The sequence below is a fragment of the Herpailurus yagouaroundi genome, unplaced genomic scaffold (genome assembly GCF_014898765.1).
Source record: "Herpailurus yagouaroundi ecotype Mexico unplaced genomic scaffold, PumYag 203, whole genome shotgun sequence".
Lineage (NCBI taxonomy): Eukaryota > Metazoa > Chordata > Mammalia > Carnivora > Felidae > Herpailurus > Herpailurus yagouaroundi.
In genome coordinates this window covers 11,003,444-11,018,098 of record NW_024412434.1, presented here as the reverse complement: position 1 = coordinate 11,018,098, position 14,655 = coordinate 11,003,444, and the positions used below count along the sequence as shown (strand labels likewise).

The window sequence follows — 14,655 nt, the reverse complement described above, 5'->3', positions numbered from 1 at the left end:
CTTCCTTCCTTCCTTCCTTCCTTCCTTCCTTCCTTCCTTCCTTCCTTTCCTTCCTTCCTTCCTGCCTCCCTGCCTTTCCTTCCTTCCTTCAAGAGAGAGACAAAAAGAGCACAAGACGGGGAGGGGCAGAGAGAAAGGGAGAGAGGGAGAATCCCAAGCAGGCTCCTCATGGTCAGTGTGCAGAGCCCAGCGCAGGGCTGGAACCCACAAAACCGTGAGATGATGACCTGAGCCAAAATCAGGAGTCAGAGGCTTCACTAACTGAGCCACCCAGGTGCCCCTATGTTTCCTTCTTATGATTAATTCTTACCACTGTTGGGAAAATGAATAAAGTTTTACACCATAAGATGGCCGCGAGGACTAAAACAAGCTCTGGTCTCTGGCTTAGAAACCCCTCTTCCAGGTTCTTCTTGCCCTGTTTGCCATGCGCTCAACCCCCCTCCCCCCCCCCCAAATACAGAGGCAGACAACTATAAATTACGCTTCCTGCTTGCATTCAGGGCTCAGATCTTTGGAGAAATGGTCTCCCCTGAGCCCACCGGTGTTAAATAAATCTCCGATCCACCAAGATCTCTGAATGCCGCTTGGTTTTTCCGCCAGTGTTCCAGTCTGGTTCCGTAACACCACTAACAGGGGGATTGGGTCAGGGCAAGTTAGTGTCAGTGTGGTGAGGAGGAATTTGTTAAATGTGTTATTATGCTCTGTTTTTACATATTAGTGGTTTGCCTGTATGGCACCTTTATCAAAGTAAAACCTCCCCAGGTTGTTGCAGACAGTGTAGGATGTTGTGGACAGTCTCACCCTAACAGACAGTTCTCTGGCACCACAATTGATGCCTTCTATTCCCTTCACCCTGAGTTCCTTTTTCTTACTTATTCCTTCAGAGTCAACCAAGGAGTTTGTGCTATCACTTCCAACATTTCCCAAGAACATTCTCCAAAGGCAATGTTATACACATAAATAGGGGCTCAGTTATTGCTTGTCAAATGAACAGACTAGACTGTTCCTATAAAATTTCTTGAAAAAAATTACTTATATGCAGTAAAGATGCCTCTTTTTAATTTATCAATGAACAGAACACCTATCTAATAAAATATCTTAACTTTCAAGTTCAGTACTCTCTAGAAAATACAGCCTACCAGTGGGTTTCAGAGAAGAGGAACTTTATCTTGTACAACATACCGGATTTTTTGACCAAAAGTTCATTCAGCAATAGTTAATTTGAACATTCGTCATAAGTTCTACAAGTCCATCACATCTTACTTTACATTCCTCTTTCCATTCTCTGCTAGATTCTGAGAAACTAATGGAAAATAATATAGGTACTGCTCTTATTGAAACCAGATTCTTGGGCTTACAATGAAAAGGGTTTGCCCACTTGTTGATGTTATATACCCCAAGGAATTACTAGCATAAATAATTGACCATTAGATCTGAAAGGAACCTTAAAGATGATCCGGATCATTTAGTTTGTCTTATAGATAAGAAAATAAGTGAAAATTTATTCATGATTCTCAAACCAGTTAGTTGCAGAGTCTTTTTTTTTTAAGCCCATCGCACTTTCAATGTGGTTTTGACGTGCATCAGGAAAAGAAGAAAGGTAAAGAACAGCAAATATTTCGAATTCTAGGAGGAATAAGATCTTCTGCACTAGTTACCTTCTTTTCTCTCCATAGGTTTACATAAGTTCTAAGTTTATACACAGGAGACTAACTGAGATATTTACTTCAGGGTTACCTTTTTGAAATGTGGGGGAACTTAAGGGGTCCTAACACCCATGTAAAATTTTTAACTCAATTATATATTTTTGGGTCTCTACCCATCTATTCTTCTTTCTATCCAACTATCAGATCTGAAAAAGACTTTAGAAACGAATCTATTTTGTCTTACCAGTCAAAAAACTGAGCCTCAGAAACAAACAGGAATGTATATTTGACAACAATCTCAGAAATAATTACTATCCCTTTAGAGAGGGAGCAGTAGTGTAGTCAGAAATAAAACAACGAGGGGCGCCTGGGTGGCGCAGTCGGTTAAGCGTCCGACTTCAGCCAGGTCACGATCTCGCGGTCCGTGAGTTCGAGCCCCGCGTCGGGCTCTGGGCTGATGGCTCAGAGCCTGGAGCCTGTTTCCGATTCTGTGTCTCCCTCTCTCTCTGCCCCTCCCCCGTTCATGCTCTGTCTCTCTCTGTCCCAAAAATAAATAAACGTTGGAAAAAAAAAAAAAAAGAAATAAAACAACGAACCCCTGAAACCAAGTAGGAAGTATCCTAACACAGGACAATAAAACTGTGATTTTCTTTTTTCAGTAACAAGAAATTTCACGCTATTTTGTATGCCACATCATGTACGAACAATTAAATTACAAATTACATACTATATTAACAGGTGGCTAACATAATAAAATGGCCCTCTCACAGCACTGGACCGTCCACTCCGTGAATTGTGAGATAGATGTTAAATACCCAGGTTTTGCAGCCACTTCCTTAAAAAGCTGGCATCCAAGTCTACTTCATTAAGACAAAAATATATGTAATTTCTTTTTAAAAAGTCGTATGTTGCTTAGTTAATCTTGAAATGGCATCGTTATTCCTTATTCTTGTTTCAAGTGATAATCTTTTGTTTACCCACATACCTAGGAGGCTGGGGAGGCTCCTTCCGGTCACTGGGTATGAGGTTATAAATGCTCTCAGAAAAGCAAGTTGTATCCATGGCCACCAAAATGACTCCTTAAAAATGGTCAACTTTTTTCTCTCTATACCAGTATGTCTGTCCCTTTCTTCACTGATTCCCGTTTCCTTTCCTACTCTTGACTTCTCACGGAACTAAGGTTTCTCTCTTTCACCTAATTCCCCTTTGACCTGTTAGCAGTCCTCTCTTGGGAAGAAACTAAAATAGCCCTTCTAATTCTCTAGGGGTTGCTTCGCGTTGTTGACGGCGTGGTTGCCTGGGAAACAGTTGCTAGGCTACGTGGAAGTAGAAGGCAGCCCTGTAAACTAGATTTTTCTTCCCTCTGCAGTTCTTCTGCTTGAGAAGTTCAATATGGAAACCACTGTTTATATGTGCCTTTGGGAATAATGAGTTGAATGGCGTCCCCTTACTTAAACACACTGCTCGTTTCTGTCTGCATATTTGGAGAGGAAGACACACTCCAATGCAGACCGTAGGGAAGCGTAGCTCCTGCGCAGGCGTCACACAATAAGGCTCTCGTGCGCAGGCGCCAATCTCGGCGGCGGTGGGGCGAGCCGCTGAGGCCAGGCTGACGTAGGGCCTTTGCCGAGAGCTGGACGGGGTGGGGAGGAGCCTGAGGAGCAGGGAGGACTCGCATAGGTGGAGCGCGGACTGCTTGTCACGTGTTCGGCGTGAGAGGTTGCTCGGGGCGTGGGTGTGGCGCGCCGGCGCGCAGGCCCTCCCTGCCTGACGCAGGCGCAGAGACCGCAGCGCGGGGCTGGAGGCGGATCAGGCCTAGCGAGGGCCTCGGGCCTGGGCCGTGGGCGAGCCGGGGAGAGGCCCCGAGGTGTGGGAGTCCGTCCCGAGGCGGCAGTGGCGGCTCCTGGACGCTCCTTCCCATTTTCTTTCCTTTCCCCCCAGTCTTCTCAGTGTGATTTTCTTGGTGAGTGATTTGAGGAGAAAGAAAGGGAAACTGTAGAAGCCGGTCCGTTCCCATCGCATGCCTTTCCCCTTTTCGTTTCTTCCCCTTTCCGCTACTCCGTTGTGATCTCAACTGTGTCTGCGCGCATTTTCCCCGCTGCTTCTGCCTGGGCTGCCCGGAGCTCGCTCGGCTGCCCTGCTCGCCACCTGCGGGAGTGCGCGCCCACGTCCCGCCTTACGCCCATCCACCTGTCGCGCTGCGGTCCTCTGCGTCCTCCCTCTTTCTCCTGCGCCTCGCTGCTTCTCTGCTCCGCCCGTTTACCTCTTAGTCGGGTCCCTCCTCTTAGGTATTACTCCACCGACGTGTGGACTGGCTGTTTTTAAAAAGAGCAGCCTAAACCAGAAGGAGAAGCTTTTTTAAAGGGGCCCTTGAATTTTTGCTTATTTTGTTTGTTTGATTGGTTGCTGTCCCTTTTTTGATATTGTCTTCTCAGAAAAGGTTTTATTCCGTTTTGAGCCGCCTGGTCTTCCATAAGCCTATTCACGTAAGATTGCTGAAAGAAATTCATATAGAAGCCTTTGCCACCCCGAGTCTCTAAAAGGCATTTTGGCAAGGTTTGGGAAATAAGTTATTTGGTTTGAACCAAACTTACAGAGGCCACTGCCCACAGGGAATAAAGACGGTCAGAGATAAAAGACAACACCAGTATGGGTCGGCTCACTGCCAGGGTGCTCGGTGGAGAGAGAAAAACAGCACGATTGCTTCATTAACCTTTTAATTCCTACTTAAAAGGCTATGCAGAATATGTAGGTGCTGATCATTTGGGACTTTTAGTGAATTTCATTAGCTAAGAATACATTTAGTTTTTTCGTATCCAGTTAATCAGATTTTTATCTTTATCCCGTGCGTTTAACATTTTATTTTCAGATGGGTGACACGTTGGAAATGATGCTCCTGTTCACATCAGATTTTCTACTTTTTAAAACTTTTTTTTCTGTGTCTATATACCACTTTGTCCTTTTCCTTTCCCTTTTATGTTTTTTTTGGGGGGGGGGTCTTTTTGCTTAGCATGTATAAAGAGACTCCTAATGATAACACCATTAGCCAATGGATGGTCATTGGCCTAAAGCTTATAAATATTCTAATGAAGAAACACTTTGGGATGTTTTTTGTTATTCAGTTCCTAAAAGAGCCAGTAAGTGTAAAGCCTGTTACCTCCAGTTAGTACCAACCGACCTTAGCTACAGTCCTGACTCTTTGGTGTTACCAAATACAGTAATTTCACTGATGACAATGTATTTATTGTGGTTTTAAAAATACCAAACAATTTATGATCTCACTATAGTATATTTAGTTTACAGTCTTGATGAAATTGTTAAATCATTTAGAAAGGAACTTTTTTCCCTTAGATCCTTGGTCTATAATTCTGCTTGCCTTTTGAAAACATATTTACAAAGAATATATTTCTATTTTTTTATAATTCCCTCAAAAAAAAAAAACCATAAAAAAGCAATACTGTTAAAGAAAATAGCTGTGTCCAATATGCCCGCCAGGAATTAGTATTGATATATTGTCAGAGGTCATGAATCTTTTCCATAAAGGGCTATGTAATATTTTAGGCCTTTGCATGCTGAATGGTTTTGGTCAAAACTGCTCAACTCCACTGTTGTAGCTCAAAAACAGCCAAAGACAATAATAAACAGGTGAACAAATAAATAAGCAAAGTTGTGTTCCCATAAAACTTAATTTACAAAAAGGATGATTATCCAGGTTTTGCACAGATTTGGCCTGTGGGTTGTGGTTTGCACAGACCCCTGCTATAAATGCTTGTACATACAAATTTGAGTTTTTTTGCTAAAGATTAATCTAATTTACTTAGATGAATAAAATGGGCATAGGTGGGAATATAAATAAGACAAGGAGGAGGAAAATAAACCCTGTGTAAGAGATACTCTTTGTAATATTTCTAAGTTACAGAGTTTAAAAGGATACTTAGGAATTCTTGAATTAAATACGACCATTAAGAGGATATCCAACAGGGCGCCTGGGTGGCGCAGTCGGTTAAGCGTCCGACTTCAGCCAGGTCACGATCTCGCGGTCCGTGGGTTCGAGCCCCGCGTCGGGCTCTGGGCTGATGGCTCAGAGCCTGGAGCCTGTTTCCGATTCTGTGTCTCCCTCTCTCTCTGCCCCTCCCCCGTTCATACTCTGTCTCTCTGTCCCAAAAATAAATAAACGTTGAAAAAAAAAATTAAAAAAAAAAAAAAGAGGATATCCAACAGCAAAAGAGTAGCCACAGGAAAGGCTTAATCAGCTTTGATACTAAATAGGGGCAAGGATGAGGGTTGAACTTGTAAATTCTACTTTTGATTATAAGAGCCCTGTGATTACAACATGGCACCGGAGTGTATGTTCCTTCCACCCTTTCCACCTTGCTATTTCTAGGTAAGTTAGGAGCTGACTGACACAAAGGCTTGTTATGAGAAGATTTTTGCTCAGTGTTCCAGAGCGGAATTTTACCCCCGTGATTAGTTTATGTCTCAGTATATTTGCATTTTTTAAATTATGTATTGGGAAACGATTTATTGCTGTAAAAATGCAGTCATTTTTAAGAATTTTAAAAAATCAGGATGTCTTTCTTCTTAAGACAATGGACTGGATTAGTCATTCTTCTGAGAAATTTAGATTGCATTAATATAGGGTGACAAGCATACTCAAGACATGAATATTTTCAGAAGTTTATTGAACTATAGCCAGTTCTCATCATAAAATGATTTTTAAAGTGCTGTGTCTTATGTTTTATTTTGGAATACTATGTTTTAAATGAGTGAGAAATGCTAAATCATCCTGACTAAATAGGATTTTGATGATTTCCCAGAGGAATTGGAAACTAGGTAATTTTATAATGGAATTGAAAAATTCTTCTCAACCATTCTGGAAGTAAAAATTGATAATGGGTATGATTTTAATTGATGAGCAGTCATCTAGTGTGACCTTAGGAAAACTTCACTGTACATAGGTTGCTGAAAATTAATATGGTTTTTGGTTTAAAAAATGTAAGCTTATTAGCATTTATGGGAAATAATTTGAAAGTGATTTAAAAAGTGATTTCTTTACTTTTTTTCCCTTGAATTCTTTATTCAGTTTTGATCAGCTTGCCACAGTAAAATTGTTAAATTTTGTGTCTTGAGATCAAAGAGTACGTGAATCATTATGTCCATGTGGACATTGTGTTTTTGTATTTTAAAGTTCTTGCTGTGACACTGACACATTACTGCCTTTTCATTTGTCTGTTTGAATGGCAGGTGTCTATTATGTCTAGAAAGTAGCCAATGGAATTAGTGGATCAAAAAGCCCCACTCTAAGTGATTAGTAGGAAAACCTACTTAAAAAGTATTACTGTATAATGTGCTGGTCTTCCATCCTCTGAGGAGTTAGTAGGACTAAAATATTTTCATGAGGAACGTGGCTCTGCAAAAAATACTTCAGGATATTGGGATAGTAAAACCTGAGTACTTTATAGCCAAGTGATTTGGTCTAAATACCGCTTTTGTTTTCTGACTCTTGTAGTTGACTTCCATTTAATTGGAAATTGTTTTGTGGCTAAAGGAAAATTGCCTTTTCAGTGTCACAACATGGCTTTGAGTCATAAAGGAGGATGATATGCAGTTGATCCTCACTTTTCACAGGTTCGACGTTTGTGAATTCTGCTCGCTAGAATTTATTTATAACCCCAAGGTAATTCCCTGCAGAACCTGTGCATTTGTTCATGGACACACGCACTGTGGCGAAAGATAGGAAGTCTCCTGATGCGCGTGCTCCAAGCTGAGGTCAAGCAAGGTGATGCTGTCTGCCTTCTGGTTTCAGCTCAAATACGGCCAACAAGTGTCCTTCTCCCATTCTATTTAGTGCCACATTTTTCACATTTCTGTGCCTCTAGTTAGTGATTTTGATGTTTACAATGGCCGCCAGAGGGCTGAAGTGTGCTTAGTGTTCCTAAGGCAATAAGGCTATGATGCACCTACAGATAAAATGTGCGTTAGATAGGCTTCATTCAGGCATAAGTTAGAGTACTATTGGCTGTTCAATGGTATTGAATCAAGCATATATATGTACAAATTTCATATTAAAATATAAAAAATATATAAAATGTCAAAAAATATATAAAATGTCTAAACAGAGACATAAAACAAGGTTATATATTGATCAGTTGGCAAAAAGGTGACTAGAGGCTCACAGGAACCTAACCCTGTATTTCCCCTAGGAGCAATGAGAATATTCAATATTCACTAATTTAGTACTCGCGGTGACTTTATAGAATATAACTACCATGAATAACAAGAATTGACTATATTACTCTTAAGTAAACCTAATTTCCAGATGGAAGTTACATAGTGTGGGTATTATTCATCTTGTCTTTTGGTTTGCTTACAATGGATGTTGAAGCCCTAAAATTAATTTGAGGCTAAAATGTTTTAAAACAAAATTCAGTATGTTACTTAAAATAGAATTCATCTTCTTTATTTTTCTTTAACAGTAATACTATTTGTTTACATATTATAGCCCTTAACAACTCCCTTCTGCTATTTCTCAGGAAGCTTTTTATTGGTAAATAATACTGATACAGAATTAAATTGAACTGTCATAATTTTCTATTTTTAATTCATATAAAGTAAAGGAAAACTCAGGTTACAAAAGATAAGGTGAATGATGCATAATGTTTGTGTTACAGTCTTCTACTTTCAATAGTTGATGGTGAGCATTGTAGTAACCAACACAAAGTGGAGAAGATCAGTTAAAAGATTTGATGTTCATAAAAACAAACCAGCTACTCAGGTAATATTAGAATGATTGCTAATACGGACATCAGAAAATTACACATTGGGAAGTAAAAAAAAGAACACACACTGTGATGTTATAAGCCAAAGCCTCCTGAATAGGAGGTTAATCAGGTTATTTTATAAAGTGCCTTCAAAATACCTAGTGTTCTCTCCTCCAGGAAAAATAACTAGTGTTAAAGTACTTTACTAGAATACAGTTCAATAAAAGAGATTGCTGAAATGACTCAAGTGTACCGTTCTCTGTTCCTTGGTTTACTACAGGAAGAGAATTAGACTGCATAGCAAAACAGTTCTTGATTCATGGATAAGTACCATTATTTTCTCTGAAGGTTTATAAACTAACCAGACTGTAAAAAAATATACTTAGCCTTGAGTCTAGGTATTCTGATTCAAATGAAATGATTTTGGTCCACTGTTTCTGCATGGCAGTAATTAATATTACCATATATGAGAATATTCTTACGTGCCAGCCACTGTGATATGTGCTTTGAATTTATTATAAGCTCAGTTAAGTAGCCAGGAGGTACCTGTATGTGGCCGACACTGTATTTGCACTTTTTACTGTAGGTTATCATTACGTACAAATCATGTAGTGATTCAGATGGATAAAACAACCGACAAGAGAAATTCAAACACTCATTTTATAGCTTTAGGCCACAGATTTAAATTTTTCTGTCATCACTAAACATCCAGTTAAGAAATGAAAATTTTAGGTGTCATTGTGAAAGATTGTACATTTGTTATTATTTGGTAATATTACTCTTTCATATTGCTTGGTGGAAAAAATTCCTTCAGTACGGTTTAATAAAATTTCTTTTGTAAGACACAGATATTGAAAAAAAGTATCTTAATCTTTTAATAATAGATTTGGGGAAACAGGAAAGGGGTCAATTGATTATTTGCCTATACTTTAAAAATTTTAGGTAGATATTTTAATAATAGACCAGTCTATGTGTGGAATTTTATAATATTATATGCAGTGATGATTAACTTGAAAATTTTTCTATTATAGACTCCGTTTTTTTTCTAAGATTGACTTTGCCTCAGCATCAACAAACTCTTCATCTAAGATTGGTTCCTGTGTGTCATATATTTACAAGTCAGTGGAAATTACAAGTCAGCACATACAAGCTGAAAAGCCAAATAAGGAAATGTAATCCTTCTCTTGACAGTTCTAATTTAACTTGTAAGTTAAATTCGGTGTTAGTTTAAAGTGGTTTAAATGTTTAATTACAGAACACAGTATTACAGATAATCAGAGTAGTAAATGATTGAAAGTTTTCAGAACATATTTAAACATACCACCTAATATTTAATATGGCTTAGTTGTGGAAAGTGTGAAAAGCCCCACTACATGTATGTAGAACTCCTGTAGTGAATTTACATTCACTACATGAACTATGCAGCAGTTCCTAAATTGCATTTTGCACACGACTAAGAATTTGACTTGTATGGCTTACATTCATGTTTTAATGGTGAGTATATTTCCAAAGACAGGGATGTGACTAGCGTGGGGAATTGCAGAGCTGCTCTGCATGCCAGAATAATTATTTTCTCTCATCACTGGAAGCATTCCTGAGGCTTTTTTTTTTTTTTTTTTTTTTTTTTTTTTTTTTTTTTGCTATCACTGTAGAGTCTGGAATTTGAGTTAAGTCTCTCCACTGATCATGTTTAGAGGACAGAAACAAAAGTGACAGTTTCATGCAGATAAGGTTATAGATACATAGCCTTTGACTTTGCTGTTAATTATCAATTTTTTCTTAACTGTTGGCATAATATTATACCTTTCATTTTAGCTTTTTAAAAGTCTTCAATATGAAAAGTATGTAAGAATGATCTTTTACAATATGCCTATAAAAGACACATAAGACAAAAAAATGTCATACCTTTGCCCTATCATTTGGGAAGTTATTTAAGTGTTTTGTAAGCAAATATTTTAGCCTGCTTTCCTGTTGTGAGTTTTATAAGAAGCTTATAAGTCTGTCTGCATGTTCATACGACTAAAGAGAAATATGAAGAATATTCAGCTTTTGTGAATTGCAAGTAAATAGCATTCCAAATAATCCTTGTTTATATGGGTTATAAACCAAGAAACAATTTTCATTACAAGAAAAGAACTACTACTCTGATTTTGTGTGTGTGTGTGTGTGTGTGTGTGTGTGTGTGTGTGTGTTTGTGTGTGTGTTTTAAAGCCTCTATGATAAGGCATTTTCTGGATAAAGTGTTGCTTATAGTTACAAATTTCTAAAGTTTTGATGATTCAGTCTTGAGATCGAAAAGATTATTAAGAGGATATCTGTAATATTTGAGAATTTGGGTTTAAGTACTTTTTAAATGTCCCATACATTTGAAAGATTTCTAAACAGTTTATGTACAGTGGACATGGTTATTTTCAGTCCTGTTGGGACTTTAAGTCCGTTGAAATTAGTAACCAAATGTCTTTTTTGTTTTTATGTTTTGAAAAGGGCTAAAGCCAGTTTTTAGGTTGACTTGGGCAGAAAAGTGAAAAGAGAATGCTCCACTTTAACCGGTGTCCGCATCTGAAACAAATAGCCCAGAAATGTTTTCCTAGTGTACATGTTAGAACGGATAAACATGTGCAGCTGTTTCTTTCAAGAACCTTTGCACTTGCAGAATTCAGGAAGTCATGGCACTCAACCCACTCTCTTGTCGGAGACAAAAATATTATCCTGATGGGACCTCCTGGTGCTGGGAAAACAACAGTAGGCAGAATAATAGGTCAGAAACTAGGTTGTTGTGTCATAGATGTGGATGATGATATCCTTGAAAAAACCTGGAATATGAGTGTGTCTGAAAAATTACAGGATGTTGGTAATGAGCAATTTTTAGAAGAGGAAGGAAAAGCTGTGTTAAACTTCTCTGCATCTGGAAGTGTGATTTCCCTTACTGGGTCCAATCCAATGCATGATGCTAGCATGTGGCATCTGAAGAAAAATGGGATAATTGTATACCTGGACGTACCTCTAATAGATCTAGTCAGTCGTTTAAAATTCATGCAAGTAGATAGGATTGTAGGTCAGAATGCTGGCACATCTATGAAAGACTTACTTAAATTTAGAAGACAGTATTATAAGAAATGGTACGATACCCGTGTTTTTTGTGAAAGTGGGGCTTCCCCAGAGGAGGTAGCTGACAAAGTGCTTAATGCAGTTAAAAGATACCAAGATGTGGACTCAGAAACGTTCATTTCAACAAGACACAATTGGCCTAAAGACTGCGAGCAGAAGGTCTCAACAAAATTCTTTAGTGAAGCAGTGATTGAGGGGTTAGCTTCTGATGGTGGACTCTTCGTTCCTGAGAAGGAGTTTCCAAAATTAAACTGTAGGGAGTGGAAAAGCCTAGTAGGAGCAACCTACATAGAAAGAGCACAAATACTATTGGAAAAGTGTATACATCCTGCTGACATACCTGCTGCCAGATTGGGAGAAATGATTGAAACTGCTTATGGGGAAAACTTTGCCTGCTCAAAAATCGCCCCTGTCAGGCACCTTTCAGGCAACCAGTTCATCCTGGAGCTGTTCCATGGACCAACAGGATCATTTAAAGATTTGTCTTTACAGCTTCTGCCTCATCTGTTTGCACACTGTATTCCACCAAGCTGCAATTATATGATACTTGTAGCTACGTCAGGAGACACGGGCAGCGCAGTCTTAAATGGTTTTAGTCGTATTAATAAGAATCACAAGCAAAGAATAGCCGTGGCCACATTTTTCCCTGAAAATGGAGTAAGTGATTTTCAAAAAGCACAAATAATTGGCAGCCAGAAAGAAAATGGGTGGGCAGTGGGTGTCAAGTCAGATTTTGATTTTTGCCAGACAGCTATAAAAAGAATTTTTAAAGATTCTGACTTTACTGGCTTTCTTATTATGGAACATGGAACTATCTTAAGTTCAGCTAATTCCATCAACTGGGGCCGACTGCTTCCCCAAGTAGTTTATCATGCTTCTGCATATCTTGATCTTGTTAGCCAAGGATTTATTTCTTTTGGAAGCCCAGTGGATGTCTGTATTCCCACAGGAAACTTTGGTAACATTTTAGCAGCAGTGTATGCCAAAATGATGGGAATCCCTATTCGAAAATTTATTTGTGCCTCTAATCAGAACCATGTTCTGACTGATTTTATAAAAACAGGACATTATGATCTGAGGGAAAGAAAAATAACTCCTACCTTTTCACCATCAATAGATATTCTTAAAGCTTCAAACCTGGAACGACATTTACACATGATGGCTAATAAAGATGGAGGGTTAATGACGAAATTATTTAATCAACTAGAAGAGCAGCAGCACTTCCAGATAGACAAGATGCTAGTCGAGAAACTTCAGCAGGATTTTGTAGCCGACTGGTGCTCTGAGAGAGAGTGCCTTGCAGCTATTCATTCCACCTACAGTACTTCAGGGTATATTCTGGATCCACACACTGCGGTTGCAAAAGTGGTTGCGGACAGAATGCAAGACAAAACTTGCCCAGTGATTGTCTCATCTACAGCTCATTACTCAAAGTTTGCACCTGCTATCATGCAGGCTTTAAAGATTAAAGAAATCAACCATACTTCATCAAGTCAGCTTTATTTACTGAGTTCATACAACGCATTACCTCCACCTCATGAAGCTTTATTAGAAAGAATGAAGCAGCAAGAGAAGATGGAGTACCAGGTCTGTGCAGCTGATGTGGACGTCCTAAAGAATCATGTGGAAAAACTAATACAAAATCAATTCATATAAAAATGTTTTGAGTAAAATATTTTTTTCTGGTGATAAGCATGCGATAATAAATCACAAACATTGATTTGGAGTACGATAGTATTTTCATTTTTTTTTGTAAATACATCTATACGTAGACCTGTTACCTTTTGGAATTTCAATAACCTAATCTCGGTGACTGAACATTGTACCTGCACATGCTGCTTGGAACCTTATCATCTAGAAGTGACAAAAGGGTAGCATAGTGCATGGACCTTTGTGCCGTTGTGCAGTGCCTTGCACTCGTTAGGGATATGTCAATTTCCACTCCCTCATCCCACTTTTCAACGTTTATTTATTTTTGGGACAGAGAGAGACAGAGCATGAACGGGGGAGGGGCAGAGAGAGAGAGACACAGAATTGGAAACAGGCTCCAGGCTCTGAGCCATCAGCCCAGAGCCTGACGCGGGGCTCGAACTCATGGACCGTGAGATCGTGACCTGGCTGAAGTCGGACGCTTAACCGACTGCGCCACCCAGGCGCCCCATCCCACTTTTAAGTGGACCAAAATGTCTGCTATTCACCCTGGCAATTAAAATATTTAAACAGTCATTTTGTAATACATCTGTAACCATTACTAGGTTTGTATTGACTAGAAAGAGAATTTATCATTCAAATGGCAAACTTGTATGGAAGAAGTAGTAAGCCCATCTCTTAAGATAGGGCCAGTGTTTTTAACTCTCCTCAAACTCCACATTTTGGACTACAGTTAATGGTATGTATCCTACATGATCCAAATTAGATAAGTGCTTTGTCCTTCACATCCCTTTGGATAGCTATAGTTAGGGTGATGCAGTTTGAAAATCAAGACACATGATTAAAATCTAGGATGTAATTATCAACGGAACTACTTAGTAGTGGATATAGAAGTAAAACTACTTATCTCTTTCATGAGAAAAGTTTTCCCAAAATTCAGAGTATTTGAATCATCTTAATAGAAGTATGCTTATAGTTATAGGTGGCAGTTTTTCCGTATTATTTGGAATCCATTCCTATATAATTTGCCTATTATTTCTCTTTACAGTGAACATTGTCTCTTTTGGCAACTGAAATCACACACAATCATACACACACATTTAGCTTTCTTTTCTTGGTAGTAACTATAATTTTAACCATGATTTATATTTGTGCATTTCCTGGATATTTTATTTCTGAATTAAAGATTGCCACTAAAAGGATCTATAGTGTAATGGACTACTCTCAGCCACAAGATGGCATTCCTAACATAATTTGTCTTTGCTGATAACGTTCTGCTTCATTTCCTAAGAGACCTACCTCTATGAAGAAGCATCTTAAAAGTTGTAAAAACAAAACAAAACAAAAAATTAGCTGAATGAGCAGAAACAATTTGTTTAAAAAATATAAAAATTCAAACCAGTTTTATGTTAACATTAGATCTCTGGCTTGTTTCTACAAAGCTCTAAAACCAAAAATTGAAAATCAGAAGCAGTGACAAAATAATGGAG

At 38.6% G+C, this 14,655-nt stretch overlaps 2 protein-coding genes across 7 annotated transcripts in view; one reads left to right on the top strand and one right to left on the bottom strand.

The window, feature by feature from the left end:
• Positions 1-3,432, bottom strand: part of ENKUR (enkurin, TRPC channel interacting protein) — a 26,366-nt gene extending 22,934 nt beyond the window's left edge. The window contains exon 1 of one of the 2 annotated variants that reach the window (XM_040451188.1): positions 3,098-3,432. In XM_040451188.1, the coding sequence (XP_040307122.1) occupies positions 3,098-3,324 (227 nt within the window). In that variant the 5' untranslated portion in view covers positions 3,325-3,432. Of the gene's footprint in view, positions 1-2,631; positions 3,076-3,097 lie in introns of those variants that run through there. The other variant, XM_040451189.1, reaches the window with a different exon arrangement.
• Positions 3,433-3,436: 4 nt separating this feature from the next.
• THNSL1 (threonine synthase like 1) lies at positions 3,437-13,244 on the top strand. Of its 5 annotated transcripts, XM_040451185.1 has the most exons (4): positions 3,437-3,609; positions 7,212-7,274; positions 9,439-9,612; positions 10,892-13,244. In XM_040451185.1, the coding sequence occupies exon 4, from the start codon at positions 10,940-10,942 to the stop codon at positions 13,169-13,171; it is 2,232 nt and encodes a 743-aa protein (XP_040307119.1). In that variant the 5' UTR covers positions 3,437-3,609; positions 7,212-7,274; positions 9,439-9,612; positions 10,892-10,939; the 3' UTR covers positions 13,172-13,244. The 5 variants fall into 5 exon arrangements, with proteins under 5 accessions (XP_040307119.1, XP_040307120.1, XP_040307121.1 ...); XM_040451186.1 differs by lacking the exon at positions 7,212-7,274; XM_040451183.1 differs by lacking the exon at positions 3,437-3,609 and having other exon boundaries at positions 5,856-7,323.
• The last annotated feature ends 1,411 nt before the right edge of the window (positions 13,245-14,655 follow it).

What these genes read in the sequence shown, in the direction of transcription:
- THNSL1 (XM_040451187.1), top strand. Translation starts at nt 10,940, where the DNA reads ATGCTCCACTTTAACCGGTGTCCGCATCTGAAACAAATAGCCCAGAAA.